The 24,669-nt window shown below is 38.3% G+C and overlaps 1 protein-coding gene across 1 annotated transcript in view; it reads left to right on the plus strand.

Moving 5' to 3' along the window:
• The first annotated feature begins 16,442 nt into the window (after positions 1-16,442).
• LOC136746986 (capZ-interacting protein) overlaps positions 16,443-24,669 on the plus strand; it is a 33,884-nt gene continuing 25,657 nt past the window's right edge. The window contains exon 1 of the mRNA XM_066699919.1: positions 16,443-16,777. Within this exon, the coding sequence (XP_066556016.1) occupies positions 16,772-16,777 (6 nt within the window). The 5' untranslated portion in view covers positions 16,443-16,771. The remainder of the gene's footprint in view (positions 16,778-24,669) is intronic.

A 24,669-nucleotide genomic window follows, 5' to 3' on the forward strand; every position in this document is an offset into this window, starting at 1 on the left:
GACAGAAAGTGTCCTACAGCCTGGATCCATCTGGTCTCCAGTTGTTACCTTCAGGGGTTTACAAACACCTCACAGGTGTCAATGTTCCCACTTCCACAATCAAGATTATTCTGATGATGGAAGCACCACTGCTTAAACTAAAGCATGGGATGCCTTGTTCTAGGCACCAAATACCATTTATAAAAATAATTGGCTCCTATTGTCACTCTCATGCCCCTGATTGAGGGGTGTCTGGTGGGGTCTGGGACCCCATAAGAGATAAAACTTTTAACTTGGGGGGTCCCGATATTTTTTTTTTTCGAAATGAATGCCCTGACACAAGACGACTTTGTTGGCTTCTTCCAATTTCCATCAGTGTTCCAGAATCAATTTGTTTTTCTTCACTGACTTTCTAAACACGCGCAGGTGGGGAACACGTCAATTCATCCCCATCACGTACCCGCACGTGCGCGCAAACTCGCAGTTCTGTGCCTCAGTTACAGCAGCACCTGACACAGCGGGTTGTAGCATTTTGTGGTCCTAGGTCCGGACCACAGCGACCGAGTGGTCCGGACGTCGGCACAGTGGTCTGTGGAGTGGTCCAGATCACGTAGCACAAACTGGGATGGTTTGTGTTTTGTTTTGTTTTCTTGGACACATCATCTAAAATCTGTTTACTGTAAAATATGTTGCCGACTTGCCCAAACTACAATCATAGTAATCATAAACATATATTACTATTATAATTATTATTTGCCTACTGTTATAATGATGATGAAAATAATAATAATAATAATAATAATAATGTGTTTACTGTTATATATATATATATATATATATATATATATATATATATATATATATATATATATATATATATATTATAACATTATATATTATTATAAGGGATTAAGTATGTTAACCACCAAGTAGCATATATAGTTATGTCTTATATATATATATATATATATATTAAAAAAAGTATTAAAGTATTAGTATCAGAAAGTATTAAAGTTCATATGCATAGTTTCCGAGGTCGGGACCACTGTTCAGAGGTCTCTGTGGTCCGGACCTCAGACCTGCTGAGTAAGTGGAAACATGAAATTCTTCTCTGATTTAGGATTGTTTATACTTTAGTTACTATAACTATTAAATTTTTCACCTCCGTGCTGAACAGCAGCTAGTTTGTAAGTAGCCATTAGCTGTTTTTTTTAAATCTTATCTATCAGAAAATTGTAGGTAGCTATACTAACATTACTCGCAAAAACGTGGTTACATGGAGCAAACTTCGTCATTCTGAATGAAATTATTCAAATTATGAACGTCTCCTCATTATGATTGAAGAGAAAAGAATGCTTAGACAGTTAGACTCTAATCTTTAATTTAATGTCAGCCTATTTGCATGTCGTCTGGTTGCGCACTGAAAATAAATGTTTTGCAAACTTTTTTTTGTTATTTTCACCTAAACCATATCTTCCCTATTTTATCACTGTGAGATCTAGGAACATTAAAAACAAAAACATAGGTTGTTTTGTTTATGGATGTTAGCATTGCAATGGTTGTTATTTTAAAGAGAGATTATAAGAGTTTTAACCCAATTTGAACACTGTGTGTGATTCTCTATTGAGCTTGTTGTAGCCCTATTCATATTAAACACCTGAATCAAATGCCCCTCATAATCTCCTCTGACCAAAAATTAAAAAGATGTACTTCCTTAAACCTGTCCTTGTAATCCTTTGAGACCAAGACTGACTCTATTTACTCTACATTGTACTCCCTCCAGGGCAACAAAGATACTGAAGTGAAGCGAGATCAAAACTGCATACCAAATACCAGAGGTTTCACTCCTGCACGGTATCATCGTAACACTGGACATGGCATTGGAAAGAGAACGGCCTGACAGCAGCACAGTGTTGTCTGTTTGAGACCATCAGGTCTCTGCAGTGAAACCCTTTACTTGCTCTTCAGGTCGGCTTAGCTGTACAAGTAACTCGTGACTGATGACCCTGCACTGTTAAATTGTGTACACGGAGCACAAAAAAAGACAAGCAAACACTTCCTTCATTTGAGTTTTTCTCTCCCTCCTCTCCTTTACTTCCTGAACACAATCGACTCACTGTATAATTTAATTGAAGTGTAAGTGTGGTAGCCAGAGACTAATGTCTGATTTCATGAAAGGACTAAACATATTAAGGGTTGTCTTGCAAAAACATACACTTTTAATTGTACTATCTTCAATGTGCAATCAATTTATTTCACCATCGGAAAATGCTGTCTTAACAGTTAGAACGCATCAAGCATTTTTACTTAATAAAAGGGCAGGATGTAGCTCTTCTCTGGTACATCCAGTGTTCAAACTACCTTATTTACAATACAAACGCAATAATTCAAACCCCTTCTATTCGTATGCCGTACTTTGACAGCAACCCATATGAACCAAATACACTCACCTAAAGGATTATTAGGAACACCATACTAATACTGTGTTTGACCCCCTTTCGCCTTCAGAACTGCCTTAATTCTATGTGGCATTGATTCAACAAGGTGCTGAAAGCATTCTTTAGAAATGTTGACCCATATTGATAGGATAGCATCTTGCAGTTGATGGAGATTTGTGGGATGCACATCCAGGGCACGAAGCTCCCGTTCCACCACATCCCAAAGATGCTCTATTGGGTTGAGATCTGGTGACTGTGGGGGCCAGTTTAGTACAGTGAACTCATTGTCATGTTCAAGAAACAAATTTGAAATGATTCGACCTTTGAGACATGGTGCATTATCCTGCTGGAAGTAGCCATCAGAGGATGGGTACATGGTGGTCATAAATGGATGGACATGGTCAGAAACAATGCTCAGGTAGGCCGTGGCATTTAAACGATGCCCAATTGGCACTAAGGGGCCTAAAGTGTGCCAAGAAAACATCCCCCACACCATTACACCACCACCACCAGCCTGCACAGTGGTAACAAGGCATGATGGATCCATGTTCTCATTCTGTTTACGCCAAATTCTGACTCTACCATCTGAATGTCTCAACAGAAATCGAGACTCATCAGACCAGGCAACATTTTTCCAGTCTTCAACTGTCCAATAATGGTGAGCTTGTGCAAATTGTAGCCTCTTTTTCCTATTTGTAGTGGAGATGAGTGGTACCCGGTGGGGTCTTCTGCTGTTGTAGCCCATCCGCCTCAAGGTTGTACGTGTTGTGGCTTCACAAATGCTTTGCTGCATACCTCGGTTGTAACGAGTGGTTATTTCAGTCAAAGTTGCTCTTCTATCAGCTTGAATCAGTCGGCCCATTCTCCTCTGACCTCTAGCATCAACAAGGCAATTTCGCCCACAGGACTGCCGCATACTGGATGTTTTTCCCTTTTCACACCATTCTTTGTAAACCCTAGAAATGGTTGTGCGTGAAAATCCCAGTAACTGAGCAGATTGTGAAATACTCAGACCGGCCCGTCTGGCACCAACAACCATGCCACGCTCAAAATTGCTTAAATCACCTTTCTTTCCCATTCAGACATTCAGTTTGGAGTTCAGGAGATTGTCTTGACCAGGACCACACCCCTAAATGCATTGAAGCAACTGCCATGTGATTGGTTGGTTAGATAATTGTATTAATGAGAAATTGAACAGGTGTTCCTAATAATCCTTTAGGTGAGTGTATGTTGCAATGGATAAAAGCATCAGACAAAACAAGAATAATAGTGTAGTACAGCTGGGGAGGTGATTACCAATACAAAGCATATCTCTTGGTTATCATGGACACTCATGCCCCAGTGCTCTCAAATTAAGCACAGGTGATAGCAACCTTCATGATTCAGTGTTTGTCTAGTTCCCTTCCCCAATGGTTTTGAGATTGCACCCATACAGAACATAAGTGTGTAATACATGGTAGAAGTGTTGTAGCCAACTATGTCATCTTATTACTTGAAAGTAATCTATTTAGTTGTATTTATTTTGAACCCAACCCAAGAGAGGGAAGTATGATTGAATTAATGTCCTACTTACTTTCACAGGGACTGGGCCAAACGACCCATAGGAATCACAGGAATCTCAAAGTAAAATTAAAAGCAACAAAATAAGAAAATCCCAAACTAACAGCAAAATCGTGTGGAATGACTAAAACACGACTTTATTTGGCCCTGGGAAAAAATGAGAAAAAGTTATAATAGTCCAAATAATTTAAATCCCCCCCAAAAAATAACAACACCAAGGGATAGATTAGTTGTGTTAAGAACAGGCCTGTCACAGTGCAAACGTTGTGCAGAGTAGTGCAAGAAAAAATATCCTCTTAGAGTAAATGTGTTAATGAAGACAGCTGAAAAATACTGATTTAAAATTATTTCCTGGTCATGGGAAGTTGGATTCAATACAGCGTCAGTACAGGTGTAAAGGAAAGACACTTTTTCTTACAACAAATATTATAATGATACTTTGTTACATTATGTATCATTTTTATGTTTGAATCATAAATCACCTGGACATGCACAGAATAGTTGTGTTTTCTATACATATGCTCAGAATAAATGGGAGTGTTTAAAGGCAGATTGTCTATTGCTCACAACACGCTGGCAAACCTGACATTTGAAAAATATTTTAACACCTGTTTCCATCACAGATTGTAACGCTTTCCCATTTATTTTTATTTTTATTTTTACATGTGTGCACGAACACATACATTCAAACAAAGCCTCTCAGCTTGGCGTGTATTGTTCTGGGTGTCTGGCATTAATCCGTCTCAGACATCACAGATCACATTAGATCCTCGCCCACTCATATGGTGTCTTTCCAGGTGATGTCTAGCTGCCCAGCTCTCAGTCTAATGCCTTGAGTCAATGCAGACTTCATAGAAAACACTCTCACCCCCAGATGGCGCAGCAGTGTCACTTTTCAAAAATGGTTCTTGTATAGGTTAACTTGTTTTTAGAAAACAGATGTCCTATTGAACTATAAAATAATGTATAGTTAATTAATGCTGCTTGTTGATACAGTAGACATCCAGCAAATACAAGTTAAGAAGATTACATAAATGTGCATATGCTTGCTTTTTACAGTAAAGTGTTGGTTTTTACCAGTAAAGGTTCAGCTGTATCAGATGTAAGATATCTACTTATGCAACACTGATGCTAAAGTAATTTGCAACTAGGATTTTGGTAAAGTATTACATATTTAGAGAAATGCAAGGAATTACAGTTAAAGTGATGACCAGACCGGCAGTGCTTAACACACTGGTGTTTGTGAAGAAACCTACAGACACATTACAGTGTATCACCTTTAATTCAGCTATGCATTTATTTATTTCAGCATGTTTTACCATGCATTTTTCACAACTGAAGAAGACTCTACCTATTTAATTGTATAGCTTTTTTATGATACTATCAGATTTCTTCTCCTGTCATGGATCAGTGTTTCTCACTGTCCCATTGTCCAAGAGTCCTTTCACAGACACAAGGAGTTCCCCCTCAACTGCCTCTGCATAACCCATATTATTTCATTATATTACACATTTGGTGTATTGTTATTTGAGCTCTATGAATAGAACATTACAAACAAAATCACTAATTTCCAAAGTTCCAGATAATACAAGGAGATTAGGTTAAGGAGATTAGGCCACTGTATGTATGTAGTGATTTGGCTGGCCAGAATGTAGTTATCGAGGTGGTCCTGCACAATATTCTACCGGAAGAACACTGCAGTTATCACCAATACAGCCCTGCTTGACACGGCCTACTATAGAAGTGATCAGATCAGATCAGATCAGATCAAAAGCGCCTTTATTTTATTTGTAGTTTTACTTGTGCAATATAAGTGTAATATTGTCCCAAACTCACAAATGGAGTCAGACTCTGGAGTCAAAAATTAAGTCTTCTAACAAAGTCCTTTGGAGAGCCAGAGTGCACACTGTGCCCCCCCCCCCCCACACACACACACACACTAAATGTGTCATCTTTACTGAAATTAATCCATTGTTTGACAGACATTTATATAATTTATTAAGAACTCCATATATGAAATATGCAGACAAAGCACATTTTAACAGAAACAATATATAACATACTTCTGCTTTTGATGATCCTGGATCTATTATTGTGTCAATAGTCATTTGCCATCTCAGACAAAAGCTGATATCACACCTTCCTTTAGATGCTGTTGCGGTTAAAGTTATTTCAGAGTGGATGAAAAGCTGCATGTAACAAGTTTTCTTGTCTTGGAGTCTGCTCATATTTTGGGAGTGTTTTTTTCCATCTGCAAAGAACACAGCGACCCAGGTCAGAGGAGTCCTGGTGAATTTCCACTCACAACAGACACAGTATGTCCTTAATACGGATGGAGGTTAGAAGTACAATTATAGCACAATTAAATATGTTTCAGAAGATTTTATCTACAGCTTAATTTGCAATACTACGCAGTTTGTGCTGTATTGTATTTTCCTGTCGAACTCTTGGAATTTATTTATTTATTTATTTAATTTTATTTAATTTCACCAGGAACTTAACCAATTGAGCTTCACTTACATGGCTGGTCCTGGAACACCATACAACAACAGTACAAACACAACAATGAGCACAATGAAACTTGGGGTTGAATAAAGAAACAGAGGAAATAAAAATAAAACAAGGTAACTCTTTATTGTATTCTGATAGTTTTGTTTTATAAAGTGGTAAACGTAGCGGTAGCACAATTTATCTAAAGTTCCTTATTGAATGCAACTCAACCTAGTAAAGGCACATGCAACACATAAATAAATACATAAATAAAATAATGATTTACCCATAGTAACTAGGTCCATGAGAGTCTGATATTCAGGAAAATGTAATGTTCAGAGTCAGACTTGTTCAAACATGCACCTCTTGAATTGACTATTACAAAAGTAAAGACTGGCCCACCCTTTCTTAACCACATTTTTCTTTGGCATTTCCTTCCTTTTTTATATATTAAAAAAACTGCTGTCTGTAAGCATAATATTAGAGTCAGGATTCGTAAACATGATCTGTTGTCAAAAAAGGCTTTTCATTGTACAAAACACCAAATTTAGCAGAATGCAGTACGCTTCAACCCTGCCCGGTTGCATAAAACTATATTAGACTGGACTAAACCATTAGACTGGTCTTAATTGGACAGTTAGACTAGGCTATGCAAGTTAGTAAATTGCATAAAAATTAAGACTGACTAAGACTTAGCCTGAAAAGTTAGTCTCCTCACTCCCAGGCTAACTTGGAAATGAAGTCTATCTTTCCATTGAAAGTGCTGCCCGAATCACTGCGACACTGACGCTGACAGGCGGAACCTCCTGCCGGCTCTCAGACCCCCTGTCTGGCCCCCTGCAATCCGCACAAACAGAGACCCCTCCCGACACACTTCAATAACAATTCCTAATTCGCATTTGGGGGCGCATGGCAAAGGAATAAATAATAATAATAATAATAATAATAATAATAATAATAATAATAATAATAATAATAATAATAATAATAATAATAAACTATGCGCTGCTTTGCGTTTAGTACGCGGATGTTTCCTCTTAAATTAACATATTATTTAATCGTTTCTCCGTCTTTTACAGACTGCACAGCGCACACACAATGGTTTGACGATATTAACTTTTTCATTTCATCCCACACCTTGTGTCTGAACGCGTTAGTGAAAGTTTCCGAAAATGCCGCCCAATTGATACATTTCTCTAGAATATATTTAAATAACTAGCATAGATTATCAGTTAACTGGGATCATCGCTGTTTTAGAGAAACGTCCGCCATGTTGTTGTTTTTTTCATCAGGTGTCTTACAATTCCCAGAATGCAGTGCGCGATTGATTAAGTAAGAGCAGTCTAAGGAAAGTGTTTTATGCAACGGTCTTAACTGAGTGTCTATCGTTAGTAGGACTTATTATTATACTAAGACAAAGACTTTGTATATGTTTATGCAACCGGCCACGGGCCTCGATAATACATTATACTGTTCCAGTACATACCAGAGCAAAACAACATATAAAATTAGCTATAAAATTGATGATCTTAAAATCCATTTTCTTTTGCCTTGTATAAATTATATATAATGTGAATATACACCGATCAGCCATAACATTATGACCAGCTGCCTAATATTGTGTAGGTCCCCCTTTTGCCGCCAAAACAGCCCTGACGCATAGAGGCATGGACTCCACTAGACCTCTGAAGGTGTGCTGTGGTATCTGGCACCAAGACATTAGCAGCAGATCCTTTAAGTCCTGTAAGTTGCGAGATGGAGCCTCCATGGATCGGACTTGTTTGTCCAGCACATCCCACAGATGCTTGATTGGATTGAGATCTGGGGAACTTGGAGGCCAATTCAACACCTTGAACTCAGACCAGGCTGCCTTCTTCCATTGCTCCGTGGTCCAGTTCTGATGCTCACGTGCCCATTGTAGGCGCTTTCAGCAGTGGACAGAGCATGGGCACCCTGACTGGCTTGCGGCTACGCAGCCCCATACGCAACAAACTGCGATGCATTGTGTGTTCTGACACCTTTCTATCAGAACCAGCATTAACTTTTTCAACAATTTGAGCTACAGTAGCTCATCTGTTGGATCAGACCACACGGGCCCCTTCGCACCCCACTTGCATCAATGAGCATTGGCCGCCCATAACCCTGGGCGCTTTTCCTTCCTTGGACCACTTTTGATAGGTACTGACCACTGCAGACCGGGAATACCCCACAAGAGCTGCAGTTTTGGAGATGCTCTGACCCAGTCGTCTAGCCATCACAATTTGGCCCTTGTCAGAGTGGCTCAGATCCTTACGCTTGCCCATTTTTCCTGCTTCTATCACATTAACTTTGAGGACAAAATGTTCACTTGCTGCCTAATATATCCCACTCACTGACAGGTGCCATGATAACGAGATTATCAGTGTTATTCACTTCACCTGTCAGTGGTCATAGTGTTATGGCTGATCGGTGTATGTAGTGACAGTGCAATTCACATATTGAAAAAACAATATTGTAAAACTATTGACCTCCTGCATGATGCATTAAAAAATCTAAATCACAAAGATCTTCAGAACCAATAAATTGAAAACGGTCAACTTACATACTAAGTGTATATAACGTATTCATCACATATCAACCCATATAAGCACTATGCAAACTATCATTTACTGTGACCTTTGACCTCTCTTTCTGTTCCAATTCAAAACTGACAAAAGTGTATAGAGAGCAGATATGGTCATTCCAACTATATAACTCACAATTCTCTATTCAAAAATGCCCTCCGAAATCTCTGACATTTGTTTAACTCAAAATATATAACTACCTTACTGAACATAGAAAGAGTCATGCTTACTATGGAACACACATAGTAATCCAGATATGCAGTATGCAAAAATGACCTTGACCGTGACCCTTGACCTCTTGTTCAGGCAAAAGTGCCTTATAACGCCTTAAAGAATACTGAAAACATGATTGTTAATACAGAAGGCTCTATGCAAAAATAGCCCTCTTATATGGCCTTTGACCTCTGATTAAGGGCAACCAAAAAACGTCTCTATCAGTCCCGACTGAGACTTTTATTCTAAATGCAGCAACTGAATTAAAGCACTGAAAACTCTTAAACCAACTGACTCCAGTCTTGGCAGACATGTCTTGAGATTTAAATTAAATTATATACAGATATTAGGTATGTGACTCACAATGATTTTCATTTGAGCTGAATTCTTTATTTAACATTGTAATTATCTCCCAGGTGACTACAATTAGCATCACCCTCATCCATCTAACACAATTCAGACACCTGAATCTTTTTTCGAGATGAAGGACGCTTTACTAGAAAACAACTAATGACTTGAATTAAAGGATAAATTAAGACACTGAGAGCTAATTAGCAATGAAAACCGATTGACACAGCTTGTAGGCTCTGGGACAGCACTGTGAACCCTTCTGGTAATGAAAAACCAAATTAAAGCATCTTTAATCATTTTTAACCATTCTCCCATTGAAGTTATTTACGGTACAATTCAGATTAAAATTGAAGGCTGTTTCATCTGTTACAATTGAGCTTAATTTCAGTCAGGTCCAGTTTTACATGCTGCTGTGGAATCAAAGCACAAATAGACTGAATTAGTGAATTGTAACCCCAGCTACTATCCAGGACCATTATGATCAATCAATACATGTGTTTATTACCAAGTGAATGCATAATGTGGCGTTTGTTTAAAAGGAAAGGTCTGTCCAATTTAGTCATATTATAATCACTGGAGCTATGATTTTAAAGCATCACTTCATTGTCCCCTGTCACTAAGGATTCTCTTCCCCCTTTTAAGTTTTCCATATTCTGTATGTATAATTTTAGGATGTACTGCAATCTCAGCTATCATGCACTACTTTGAGAATTACTTGCAACAGTTAACATAGGTTATATGTTATTTATTATTATATTATTATTATTTAATAATTTCTTAGCAGAGGCCCTTACCCAGTTTTGCTGTGTTACTATAATGGTTTATCAGGATATTCTCTCATAAGGGAGCAGTAAAAAAGAGGAGTATGTTTGTGTGTATGTGTCATAGAAATGTCCACTGCCTGGAATCACAGATGGAGGATTTTAGTTCCTGGCAATTCCTAACATGCCAGGACAGTCCAGTACTGACCAGAATGTAGTAAATAGATATCTATATTCCTTGTCACCTGGTAGGCATTTCCCAGCTGATTTATAACCCATAGTATGTGAATTAAAATATAAAAATAATTGCTAATTTATTACAGTTTGTTGTCAGCACTACAAGGTGTTTAAACATTAAACACAGCTCTGGTGTCAGGTCCTTGGAATGATCTACAGATTAGGATGAATTACTGAATGCCTAGAAGTATATCTTTCTGCTTGGAATAAAACCAAAAGAGACAGAATTGAGCGACCACCACCAGACAGGGCAATTGTGTGCACTCAACAATGATAAGGTCAGCACTCGGCACAGCTTTGGAAGCTAATTTTGATCTACAGGCAGCATTTGATTGAGAGCACTTATCTGATTCAAGAACTGAGATCAAATGGAGGGATCATTAGTCTGTGTTGTCTCGTCTTGTGCATTAGCTGCAGCTTAGAACTAAAAGTAAAACTGAAATAATGTTACTATGTACATATATATTTGATGGACAACACACTACTCTTTTCTTATTCAGCTACCCACTCAATTAACATCCTGTTTTTAGCCCACGCTTGTCACTTTTGTCTAACGGCCTACTTTCAACTGACAGGAAGTGAGTTTCGACAGCGCTTTGAAGGAACACAGCTTCCTGAAGGCAACAGCTGCGAATGCGTGCGGCCTAAACAATCTTCCTCATGCTGGTCCCTAACCCCCCTCTACACACAGCCCTGTCACTTTGGCGTCCAGCCCCCACCTTCTTCCCCTGGGAACCGCTAAACAGGATGTGAACTCACTCAACTGTAAAACTATTTTAAAATAACAAGAAACAAAAAAAAAAAACAGCAATCAATTACAGTTCCATGTTTTCGTCAACACCGGCATAGCAATCCTCACAGTCTTTCACACTGCAGTGAAAACTCATCTGCCTAATTGAGAAATACCGAAGAGAGGGTGGGTCACTTCAAAATTTTTCTCAGATTGCTAGCTTTGACATTTTTTCTTGACAAAGCCAGGCAAGGGGGTGTTTTGACCACAGAAGTAGAAATGTCATCTTTTAAGACTTCCATGTACTGATTATTTAATGAAAGAGGAAAGGAGAAGTGGAAAAGCATGTGCTCACAAAACAAAACCAACTTATGATGGTGAAAATCAGTTTTGTTTCATTATGACTCTCCTTAGAGGAACACTTGGCTTTCAGTTGGGATTTGCACCATCTGAGACACAGAAGCTTTATCTATAGTTTACTGTGTGTTTTCCTCCACATGGCACAGAGACCGGCTTACTAAGTCACTCCTAATCAGGGCCATGAACAGGCCTGAGGAAGTGCAGATATAATTGATATATATATAGACCCATTGAAATATACTGCATTCCGCCATAGCCCCAGCGTTGTGTGGCTATGTTGTAGGTTTGTTATTAGCCTCCTCTATTCAGATGAAAAGTAGCTGACATTTAATGATGATAAAGCAGCCTTCGTCAATGATTTTCAACTGGGTGATAATTTGGAACCATTGTTAGATGTGTTGTGTTTCGCTATGTTTCTATCCCTTGTGCATTGTTGGCAATCACACAAGTTGCAGAGTGGTCGACTCCCAAAACTCTAGAGTAGCTATCAATCATCTCCATTGGCTAACTGCTACCAGACAACGTTGCTGCCTTATTGCTGTGTGTCAAATCTGCCTACATAGGGTTGTTGCAGAGGTGAAATTTGGAATCTTTGTTTTTATTTGCATTCATACCTTCCCAGTTTGCAATCGCTAGTCATTCATCAACTTGGCACACCGCTGCAACCCCCAAAACTAAACAGAGGAGAGATCTAGCATACACCCTTCCTCTGAAACATGCTATTAGGTCACTCACTTCCTTTTCACACTGTCAATCCACTGTACAAACCTACTGAGCCAGACCTACTGTGGGGAGGACAGAGGCAGATCTCTGATAGTATTGCCCATCTCATAGGTGAGACATTAGTCCTGTAGACAGTTGCAAAATACAAATTAAGATTCCCCTGAAGACAACACATCTCTGGCACAAGTTAATCAAGACATGTAGTTCTCACTGTTGCATTTATGGTAATCACATGTATTCAGTGATAATATTAAAAATAAATATGACACTGTTGGAGTTTAACTTGACCAAACTACAAAAATGCCATCAATATATATTTTCTGACTGCTAATGTATTTCTTAAATTCATTATACTTTGGATTGAGTATAACAGTATCTTCAACATGTCATGAGTCATGTGTTTTGAATATTATATTTTTTTAACAATTAGAAAATGAATTAATTTAATCATTAATCTTCAAAATGGGAATCTAAATTCAAAGACTTATGCTTGGTTGTGTAGTGGAGGGTTACATATGATGGGGCTAAACCAGTCTACCATATGTTAAGAAAAGAAGAAAAATCAGAAACCAGTTTTTATCAGGTATTGTCTGCTACTGTCCCCCAGAATCAGGGCAGAAAAATAAGCAAACCCACTATGAGATATCTAACTCTACTGCACAAAATGACATTCATAGGTGTTTTCTTCCTTAAATGGAGTTTTGCTTCTGACACACTGACACTTGATACGATTTCTTATCCAGTCCATTTCCTGCTTTAGCCCCTCCCTCTTTTTTAAACCTACCATTTCCCTTCTTTGGTTTCAGACAGTGGCACATATCATCAGATAATCGAGAAAGAGAGATAGGGGTTATATATGTCTTTATATGTAATAAGTTCCTGACAGTAATCTCCTCTGTGCACCATTTTCTATTTGCAAAATTGGTAATTATTGCTGCATTATTATGACTGGCATGAAATAAGTCTCCTCTTTCACAACAGTTACAAATGCTGGCGATTTTTTCTTTTGTATGTTGATCAGTGGCAAAAACTCCTGATTAAATCCATTCTGATTTCATGTTGTAACACAATGAAATGTGGAAAAGTCCAAGGGGGATTAATACTTTTGACAGCCACTGTATATGAAGATGTAAAAAAATGGTGTATGCACTGTATTGCAATTCATGATTATGCTTGTTTTATGATGCACCTATACAATTAGAAAATGTACAAGGCTTACCACATACTGTAATTCCACATAGTGTAATAATTGAATAAGGCTGTATTGGAACAGGCTATTAAAGGTCACTAAAGATTAAAAGGGAAACATAAAATCACCAGGGTGTCATTGTAAATGAAGGATATGCCAGTGGAGATTTGTATGGAGGTTTAGTATATTGATGATTCTTGATCAAATCAATGTCTGCTTTGCTAGACTGTTTTAGATGGTTTAATGTTGAAGATTATCATTAATAACATGAGATAGATTAGTCACAGTAGGAGCTTCCCCATAATGCCCCACCAACTCATTTCCACATACCCAGGGACAGGTACCCATGCAGGGAGTGAGAGTTCAGCCCACACCCTGGTCTGAGATCTGCTGACAGACATCTGTCTGAGACTCTGAGCCTATTTGAAGGCATTTATAGCAGAAATGGGTCTTCTAACTCTGGGGTGTCAAAACTCCTTGGGGAGGCTGCAGGGTTTTCTGATTTTCATTCCAACCCGAGTTCCCAATTACTAAATGAATTCAGTGAGGCTTGTTGAAGACTTTTTTCTTTTAATTTTTGTTTTGCAGTTGATAGCTAAAAGCTGATGACTCCAGATACAGCACCCAAAGACTTTTTGGAGATTTTGAAGACTCTTCACACAGAGAGTTTTCAGAGAATGGTAGGTCTGGATTATTACCATGTAATTCATATTAAAGAGATATGGCCCTTTCCCCAACCAGAATTACAACCTAGCTAACAGGTGCCAGAGAACATGTTATTGTATTTATTAAGATGTGTGTTTTGTTAAGGTCATTTCTGCATTCATTACAGTGCATACACATACTCACACAAACCAAAATGTTTTTTCCCTCAGTCCCTGAGACTGTTGACTGACTCTCTGCACTGAAACAACACAATGGAAAGGATTTAATTGTTCTACAAACGCATTTAATCACTTCTCTAATAACCCTACCGGGAGGAATTTCAAGTTTATTTCTTGCAGAGAGGCTTTGTAAACAGAAGACAATGGAGGAAAATAAAGCTGTTGGTCAAAGTTAAAGAAAGCGACAGGCTGGCTGGCTGAAACCTGGTGTACAAACCTTTACCTAATCAAAAAAACCTGACCAAGAGGAAGCTGGATTTAGCATACCTTTGGTAATTTTCTAGAATAACAAAAAAGAAAATGCTTGGTACAGAGAAGTGAGAACATACAAAGGAGATTTTAGTTTTTCTACATAAACGATGTACATCCAAAATTGCAAATATATGGTCATATTTTACAATGTTTTGAAGGGAAGTAATGCTTACATTTTAAAATGCACTAGGAAGACATTTCAGCTTGGGTAAGCATTTCTGGCCTGAAATGATATGTCATTAACTGAAAAATGTAAGTAACTCTTCAGAACTGAACAGAGATTGGATTCACATATTCTGAACTCAAAGGATTATTTCAAGATCAAAAGTGAGACGAGGAATGTAGGACGTAAGTGGACATTTAGTGTGTTTAGGACTGAAAACAGGCAGAACTTCCTCACAAGAAAGTAACAGTAACTTAATAATGCACAATAATGGAAAACTATCTTAAGAGTGCTTTTGAATATTTCATGCATATAATATGTGTACCATACTCAGGTAAAATAATAAAACTAGTTGGATAATTGTATCTTTTCTTCTACATAACAAAGAAGTGTATTCAATTTTCACAGGAATTACATTTCAGAAACTTTGCATTTTGAGTCATTACACGTGTGACACACACACACACACAGAAAAAATTGTTTTAAAGCCAGGATGTCTCCCTCCCTACCCCCACCAAATTTGGTCAGCACTATTCATAGATGTACAAGACCTGAAAAACAAATGTATTTTAGTAAGGGCTAAATAACTTCTGGTCTTAAAGATTATTTTTCCTTTTTCTTTTCTGACCACTTTCTGCAGTGAAATGCTGTATTTAAGGTTGCATTTTTAGTTTATTTTAACAGTATTGAAAGTGCTCTGACTGCTTCAGTAAGGTTTGTCTGATGGTGGAGCTGATCTCCCTTGAACTCCCTACATACTATCATGTTCTTGAACAAGACACTGATGTATTTGTGGAGCACTGGGAAGTGAATTTTAGCCATCAACTCAACTTCCCTGGCTGTACCTGTGTGTCCAGATAATCCTTAAATAAGGCTACTTTCTGGCTGCTCTTGACTTCAGATCTTGTGCTTGTGACCAGACTCTCAGAACAGGCTGGACAGAAGGCATGCTGATTTGTGGCAGTTCACATCTATAGTGTAATAATGTAACATTGGGAGCAGATATTACAACAGTATTTATTTATTTATTTTAGTTGTATGAAGTATTAGTCTTTAACACGAAGGGGACCCTGTGGAGTCCAGAGGTATAAGTTATATTCTTCCACTTCCACAAAAAATAACTGATTGGAATAATTGGAAATGTACTGTGAGATTGTGAACCCTTGCCAGATGACATTATATCACATGGGAATCCAGCCTCAATACTTTTGCACTATAGTTGGTACTGGACAGACAGGTTCTCCTGGGAAACCGTAAACTCAAGCATCTCAGTTCCTGTATGTGATGAATGATTGATATCAGGGCACTCCAGCTACTGCTTGGCACGGATCTTGGTGGGCTTGGGCCACTATTCAATGCACACACTGAAACTGTGTTACACTGTAATATAGACTGTAATACAATTAGACAACGAAACACAATTCTTTGAAGTTGTAAATACATTTGTTGGAAAACAGTCGGTTGCACTTCTCTTCCACAGGAGACTCTCTTACGAAATAAGTAGATTTAAAAAAAAAAATGAGGAAGACGAACTTTTTGTTTGGTTTTAAAACAGTTTCACTCTGCTCTTGCACAAACCCTGGGCACGGTTGCTGAGTAGCCCAGTCTCCTGTAGGATCGCTTAGGAGGAGCTGTTGTGTGAGTCTAAATATACCCCAGAGCAGAGAGAGCAGACCCCGCCAGAGAGAGAAGCGCTGCTGGACCAGCGCTGTCACTCAGTGCGCACTGCGCGTCTGCCAGGGCTGTCAGCTCCGGAGAAACAGGGCTGGAGTTCAGCTAGCTCACAACAACACATTGGAGCAATAAGGGCCGTTAAACTAGGAAAGGACCCCCCGAGGATGGAGGTAAAGTGCGGTTTAATAGTACTTTTTATTAACTTCGGGGCTATTAAGTTTAGAATGACAACTTGGGTAGCTCCAACAGTCCATGAGTCATTGTAAACAGTGAGTGCTCAGTTCTTCGGCTCTCTGTACGCAGTTACTGACTTTTAAGTTACTTTAAGTTTTTTTTAAGTATATTTCTCAGTTGTTAAAATATATTTGTTAAATTATTAAAATGACTATTGCAGTTGCGACGTTTAAGTAGTTATGTCCAATATATCCATTCTTCCACGCAGCTTTACGTTAAGACAGTTGAAGCTAGCATGTGAAGGACTTTGTAAAGGAAAATGATATCTAACTTGTAACTCAGGGACGACATTGTTGACGTTATAAATGACAATGATGTTCATTTAAAATCTGGGAAACGTGTGCTTAGTAAGAGAGTTGAATTGGTTGCATTTTCTCTGGTTATGAAATGCAAGACACATGATTTTAGTGACCTCCGCCAACTCTTACTGGACTAGTTCAAGCACAAAAGCACTCATGCTTACTTTGGGGGCATTACAGGCATCCTTTGTGTTCAGCATGCGATTCAAGTGGAAACCATGTGAAATCAGTAATGCAATATATCTATTTAAGCAACTGAATAGAAAATTAAAAAAGGAAAATAAAAAAGTCCAACTAGTATTTCTCACTTTGAAACGTCAGGTTTCAATATGTTTGATAGACTGAACTTGGAATAGAGGTGGTTGGGGGGGTTGCCCCTGATCCATTTCAGGGTACTGTACTGTATTATCATTTTACTCAGTTCTGTAGTTTATTCCACTTCACTCTAAACTTCTCAGTGATCAGCTCAAAACATGATCTGGGGGAGGAATTTTATTAATAGTATGGGGGATATGAACAGTGTATTTTTTACACGAATCAATGTTGTTAGGGCTATCCTCCACGATGCTCTCTCTCAGACAAATGTGCCACATTTGACTAGATTCACCACAGGGGACAGGGCCCGCACAATCAATTGGCACACTAGCCAGTCGCCTTGGGTGCCATCATTTGGGGGGGGTCCAGAAATTGGAGGGTGACAAAATTAGTAACCTAAAAAATATCATTGTCACAGAGGAACTCTTAAACTTAAACTTTAGTCACTGCATGCAGCCTGAAGCTGGCAAATATAAGTGTTGTGACCATTCACCTGTCCCTGTCCCAACAATATCACAGTTTTACAAACACATGCCTCTATACTTCAATGGTTCAGTAATTCAGTAGCAAAAAGTGCTTCACTCTGAGGACATTAGATATGAACCAGTATCTTATCAGAGAAGACTTCACAAAGCTGACTGATCCCCGGAGGCAATAGCAAGAGCTCACAGATGGTGAGCTTTAATTAATGTTATTATTAATATATTACTATTTAATATAGTAGTATAATTTGGTAGTATTATGAAATAATGGAAGACCACCGTGGAGTGCTCACGCTGTTGCTTTTAATAATAATTATTGCACATGGAGATAATACCACTCTTCTGCAGACTGTACAGGCCTGAAGGCAGTGGTATTTCAGTCATGATGTCATTATAATATATACAGAAATATAAGCTTGTTACAGCTCTTAAACAATGAAAATGTTGGTCCTTGGTGGACATGTTCTCTAGGCCTATGTTACTGGTGCATATCCTCATATCAGGGAGGCCTCCTTGACTCCTTCAGATGTCTGGAGCTTCAGTGCTTATACCTTGAAGGACTCATAGGCAATAATAGAGGATTCTCTGTAAAGTGCAACTCTTCCGCAGTGGAAAATGTTTCCATGTTAATAGCACACATTTTAGTGCTCAGCTTTACAGAATGTAACACTGAAAAGGTATTTGAAAATTGTCTATTATTTATTTTATTACCTCCTTCATTTTTATGTTCGGAGTATTACATTATTTGCAGGTCCCTACCCATACACAGAAAAAGTTAAAAATGCTTTGGCCAGCAGATAATTCCATTCGTACAAGATGCCGTGCATTCCTTGATAAGCCCAGAGTACTGGTGTGACGTGATGTGACCATTTCCCACTTACAAAGAAAAGAGTGAAGATTGTTTAGACATGGCAATCTAAATGCAGTTTTCCCAGACAGTGAATTTTGGCACTTTTCGCACAGGTTAATAGTTTCCAAAACATACATACAGTACAAGAAACTCAATCCCTACTGGTCAACTAAAACTCAGGACTGTTCAGAATCCTAATCAGGCCAACCACAGAACAACATACAACATACAACTGCTTTTCACTAAAATACAGTGTTAGAAGTTGTCCTGCACTTGTCCCTCTTCTTAATTTGTAGGTGCAGTAGGTGCAAATATAACCCTTTCTGCTAATCTGATTGTGGAATTGGGAGACCTATTTCAGATTTGTTAAGTATTTTGATAGTAATTTTCTTCTTCTTTTAATTATTATTCTAATTATTAGTGCATATATTGTGCATTAGAAGCAATTGCCATTAAAGTTTGAGGTGCACTAGATTCTGCATCTCTACATATTCACATCAACAGAACAAAGCCATTAAAAACAACCAAAATCATATACAAAAAATCAGGTAATCTGTTCAGGCAATTTTGCTCGGTAGGTAAGTGAACAGCTAGGTCTCTGATTTTAAACAGGATGTGGCTACTGGCTTCATACAATTGAAGAACAAACTTGTGTTGCATTCTTATTTATGAGTCTGTCCACCCTTCACTGTCCTTTGCATCCATTGCAAGGCTCTTGGCCTTTGTGTGTAGGAGATCAATGCTGCATGTTAGGGTTACACTCTAAATGGGATATGTATGGTCTGGACCAATAAATAAATAAACTCCTTCCTACGAAAGTGGTGAAACATTTTGCTCAAATTACCATGAAAATGGGAAGGTAAACTAAAATGATAAACTTAAAACTAAACCAATCCATAGCTGGTATTGTGGATGTTTTAAAGGAGGTGGGAACCAGTGAAGGGCAGAAAGGATGATAGTAAATACATGTGCTTTAACGGCTTTCTCTTTTGTATGACTTTTCCTCTATTTATTTAATTTCCAAAATCTCCTATACTTTTATTGATACTAATACTCTCTTTAAAAACAGTATTGCATCATGCACTGAATACTTTCAAACAGCATTATGGGAGAAGTCCTGAAAGTGTGGAGGCTTTCACGTCTGATTCTTCTTGTAGTAATGCTATTTTTGTACTGATTTCTTTACTAAGCAGCCTTCAAGGTAGTTTACAGTGTCCAGCCTTTTTATGTGCCCCTTGTGCCATCACAGAGTCCATCACCTGACTATGACCCTGTTCATATTTGAGTTTTAGGTGATTTAGGCCCATGGCCGGGTGAAAACTAGTACAGCTTTTTGTCCCTGCCTAATTGATGTTTAAACTCGCAGTACACGTCTGCTTCCTTCATACAGCTGCGTAAAAGGTCTTGCAGCTGAAAAGCAACAGAACAATAACGCATAACATTCTACAGTTAAACTTCCTTAAAACCTGATGGTATCTTTTCCTTGGACTCAAGTCTCTTGCAAAACACTTGGTTTAAATAAAAGCAAACCATTTTCTTCAAGACATTTACTAAAAAAAGGGTGGGTGAAGTCGGAAGAAATATGCAGAGAATGATAGTGGCCGCAAATACAGGAAGTGGTGTAAATGTTTTTTAGTGCAGGTTCTGATGTATCGAGTTATCGCATATGTGTGAGTGTGTGTGCTTTTATAAGTTAATACACAGGTGGGCAAAAGAGAGATATATTACTGGAAACCACTTCTTCAAAGATAAAATGAACTCCCCTAAATTAGCAAAAATTAACCATTTTCCCCTAGCACTTTCTTATACTCAGATTTCTCAGTGTTTATATCTGCTCTTCCATAGTACACAAGCCCTTATGAAATGTGATGAGAGCAAACTAAGTGTAAGCAGTTTTCCCACAGGAGCATTCTGTATGAAATCAATCATGAATATACTCAATCTCTGACATTTAACAGGGTAGGCTACACTCGATTACTGATTGTTTTGACTATGGAGTGTGTGTTTTGCATCACTTACAAGATCACCTGTAACTCTGGATTGAGCTCCCAACTGCCAACTGCAGGCACAACATGAAAATGCAGGAAGTGTAGATAGAGGCCAAAGGTAGCAGCTTTATTATCTTAATTTTGTATTTATGTATTTATATTTCACATAATACTTCATAGAATGGCCAGAAAGCCCTATTTGAGAGCTGTGAAACTACGCTCTCTGTGTCAGTTTTGCAGCGAGTTATGGCCATCTGAAGTTGGCTGGGGGATCCAAATCACATCAATATTTCATATAACTCAGTCACTCAGAAGTAAAATTTAGAGTGTGTCAATTTCAACCAGTTACAAACTATATCCAAGCATTAGATGAGTTTGAGCATTTTGTTGATATATTTAGATTTTGCATTCAATTTGGTTTGGTACTTTGATACTTTACCATATGATTTACCATCGTTTACCATACCTAATGCTTTGAAATGATTTCACTGTGCTTTGTTATGCTTCTCCCATGGTATACCACAGTTAATGTGCTTTCCTCCTGGACCTTAACATATATTTAATATCTTTTGGGTGCTTTATTTCTGGGTGAACATTAAGAGACCACTGCAAAATTATCAGTTTCTTTGGTTTTACTATTTATAGGTATGTGTTTGGGTAAAATGAAAATGTTTGTTTTATTCTATAAACTACTGACAACATTTCTCGCAAATTCCAAATAAAAATATTGTCATTTAGAGCATTTATTTGCAGAAATTGACAAATGGTCAAAATTACAAAAAGATGCAGTGTTGTCAGACCTTGAATAATGCAAAGAAAATAAGTTCATATTCATTTTTAAACAACAAAATACTAATGTTTTAACTTAAGAAGAGTTCAGCAATCAATATTTGGTGGAATAACCTTGATTTTCAATCACAGCTTTCATGCATCTTGGCATGCTCTCCACCAGTCTTTCACATTGATGTTGGGTGACTTTATGTCACTCCTGGCACAAAAATTCAAGCAGCTCGGCTTTGTTTGATGGCTGGCCATGACAGGGTCTTGATTTGGTGGTCCTCCATCCACAGCTTGATTGACCTGGCTGTGTGGCATGGAGCATTCAACAGACACTGGCATGGAATGGCTGCCATACATGTAGAGATGCTGATTTAAGAAAAAATTGCAGTGGTCTATACATTTTTTCCAGACCTGTATATTCTACCATAAAGATGCCTTGTTTTGAGGTTTTTGGTAAATAGTAGAGAGTTCAAAAGTTCTCTTACTGTAAGTTGGCTTTGATTACCTATCATGTGAGGTCCTTAATTTTTTTTCTGATTCTCGTTAGACCTGTTATTGTTACATTAAAAAGCTATAACTAATAAGAGGTGTTTAATAAAGCATCTGGTTGACTTGGCTGACCACTGTTATTTATAGGAACACTCTTTGCCAACAGATTAAAGCAATGCAGCACGCTGTTTACAGTAGGCTATTTAGCTGCAGAGGAGATGCCAAACTCCTTGAAACCCATCTACCAAGCTGAGTTGCTGTTCCCTGTGGATAGCTCTCAATTTTTAACTGTTACCTTTGGGCTCTCCAGAGGTTATACATCTTGATTCACAGTCCATGGCCTTTTTTTAACTTCCAACATTCCTGAAAAGTTGCACCCTGGTCAAAAAGAGGGGCATGATACAATACGTTACAATACGCACAAATTGATGATGTTCACTGTAATGCAAAGCGCACGGTACAAAGTACAAAACATTTCACTGAATATTGACTAGAGATATAGGACTGGACCATGTATGAAATACAAAACACAATACTTAATGTTGGATTTGCATACGGTAAAGAACCTCCTTCCAAAACAAAAAGGGAAATGCCATCAACTATTGTAATTGTAATTTATGATTGATGTGGGACATAATATAAAGAGCCGTGGGGAACTTCAGCGAATCAGAGCCAATAATTTCCACTAACTGTACCCTGTTTAATAGCTTTTTATCATAGCTGGCATAGTGGCATAGGTACCTACAGTGGCAAACCGCATACACTACAAAAATGTGTTGTGTACCATTAATGAGGACTACACACACCGTACAGAATATGTAGTATATTAATGGAACTTTTTTCTGCAGTATGAAAAAACATCAATAATCCAATTAAATAAGCATTTCAGCAGGCCACGCCAGACTATTTTTAATTCAGGAGCTATGTAAAGAATGCTTATCTCTCAGGGAGTATCTGCTCATGTCCCAGCACCCCCAGGACATAAAGTCAAAAATGTACACACAGTTATTTATTCATAGCTGTTGTTGTCTTCTTGTATATTTGTTTATTTGTTGCTACGATAACTATTCTAACTGCCTATAACTAAAGTCAGTATCCTCTCCTCTTACTCTCAGTGGAACCAGTTGTTGAGAGTGTATTAAAACAGGCATGCACAACAAACTGTACCAGCAGTTTTCTAGCATAGGTTATATCTCTAGCCCAGAATGTCTGCTCTACCATGGAAGGAGTGTTGGCCTACAGTTATGTTGTAGGTGTCCAGTTCTAAAGTTGGGTACATTTTAATTCCAATTCACCTCACTGCCTCCTGTGACTAGTTCAAAATAACTACAGCTAATAACTACAGGAATAAAGACATTTTCAGACATTGCCATCGGTCATGGTGAATATCTCTGAGTTATATCAAAGGTGCCGATAGGCCCCTGTATGGGTTGACATTGTGATGCACGACCCCTTTCAATCTCTTCTGTGCGTCACACCCTTTTGCTTCTCAGTGTCCTGGGCGAAGGCTGTTGCTTATGCAACTAGTTAGGAAGCACAAGGTATTTTTTCTAACTGTTTTTACACAGGGGAATACCAACTTCAAGACTGGAGCTTAATAGCTTATTGAGTGTAAGAGTTCAGACAGGGCCTTGGATAAGGCTTCCAGCACCACCAGTCAAAGAGCATAGTGTGGTGAGTGATCCGTTATGTTGTTGTTCCATTCAATGCAGGGTTAAAGGACAGGGGGTTAACCCAATCTTGAAGTTTGTCTTCCTGCTAGTGATTGTTTCTGCAAAGCACTTCAGTGAGGTGCATGTTGTCCCAGCACACCCCTCCTGTGCCAGCCTTGCTGGGGACAGCTCTAGAGTCTCCTGGAATTCAGCCTTCCTTCTTAAAGCCCTCTCCTCCTGCAATGTGGCAGGAGTTAATAGTGTTCTCCCCTCTGCCCTTTGCACTGGATAAACTCATCCTCGTCTATGAGGGTTACTGGCCTTCCCCAACCTGCACCTACCTGGTGGACATATCCTTGAGTTTCTCAACGTGCTTGAAGTTTCTCTTCAATCCGTCCACAGCAGTCCTTGGTTCCATATATCTGACTTTGAGATGGAATAAAGCCCAATATCTGATAGTAATTGGTGACAAGGTAAGGTATTCAGAATCTCTTTGACAAAACTGTGGCCAAGGGACAGCAGCTAGATATTGTGTTCTACCTGTTTTGGATCGGGTGGGTTTATATGGATAGAGACTTTGTTATATGAAACATTGAAAATGCAAAAAGCCTCATCTAAGACAGAACAGAAAAAGGAGTTTGAAAGGCCTGGCCTCATTGATAGTGCTGTGACTCAAGCTCCTGGAGTGCAGTGCTGTGTGTATGCAGGCCCCATCCTGCACAGCTACTCAAAACCTGTGCTCTTCAGCAGCTTTGAACAAACGTTCAGAGACATCCCACATGACTGCCAATAGTGTCCCTTAATACCTCTGTGGCAGAGAGGAAAAGAGCAAAAACTGTGATTCATTTGTGAACTGTGAACATTTAAAAAAATATATATATATTTGTTTGTAAAAATAGTATATGAATAACATCAAATCTGATTCTCATTCTATTGATGATAAAAAAATGTGTTATATATCTTACAAATATAT

Source organism: Amia ocellicauda, chromosome 3, assembly GCF_036373705.1.
Source record: "Amia ocellicauda isolate fAmiCal2 chromosome 3, fAmiCal2.hap1, whole genome shotgun sequence".
Taxonomy (NCBI): domain Eukaryota; kingdom Metazoa; phylum Chordata; class Actinopteri; order Amiiformes; family Amiidae; genus Amia; species Amia ocellicauda.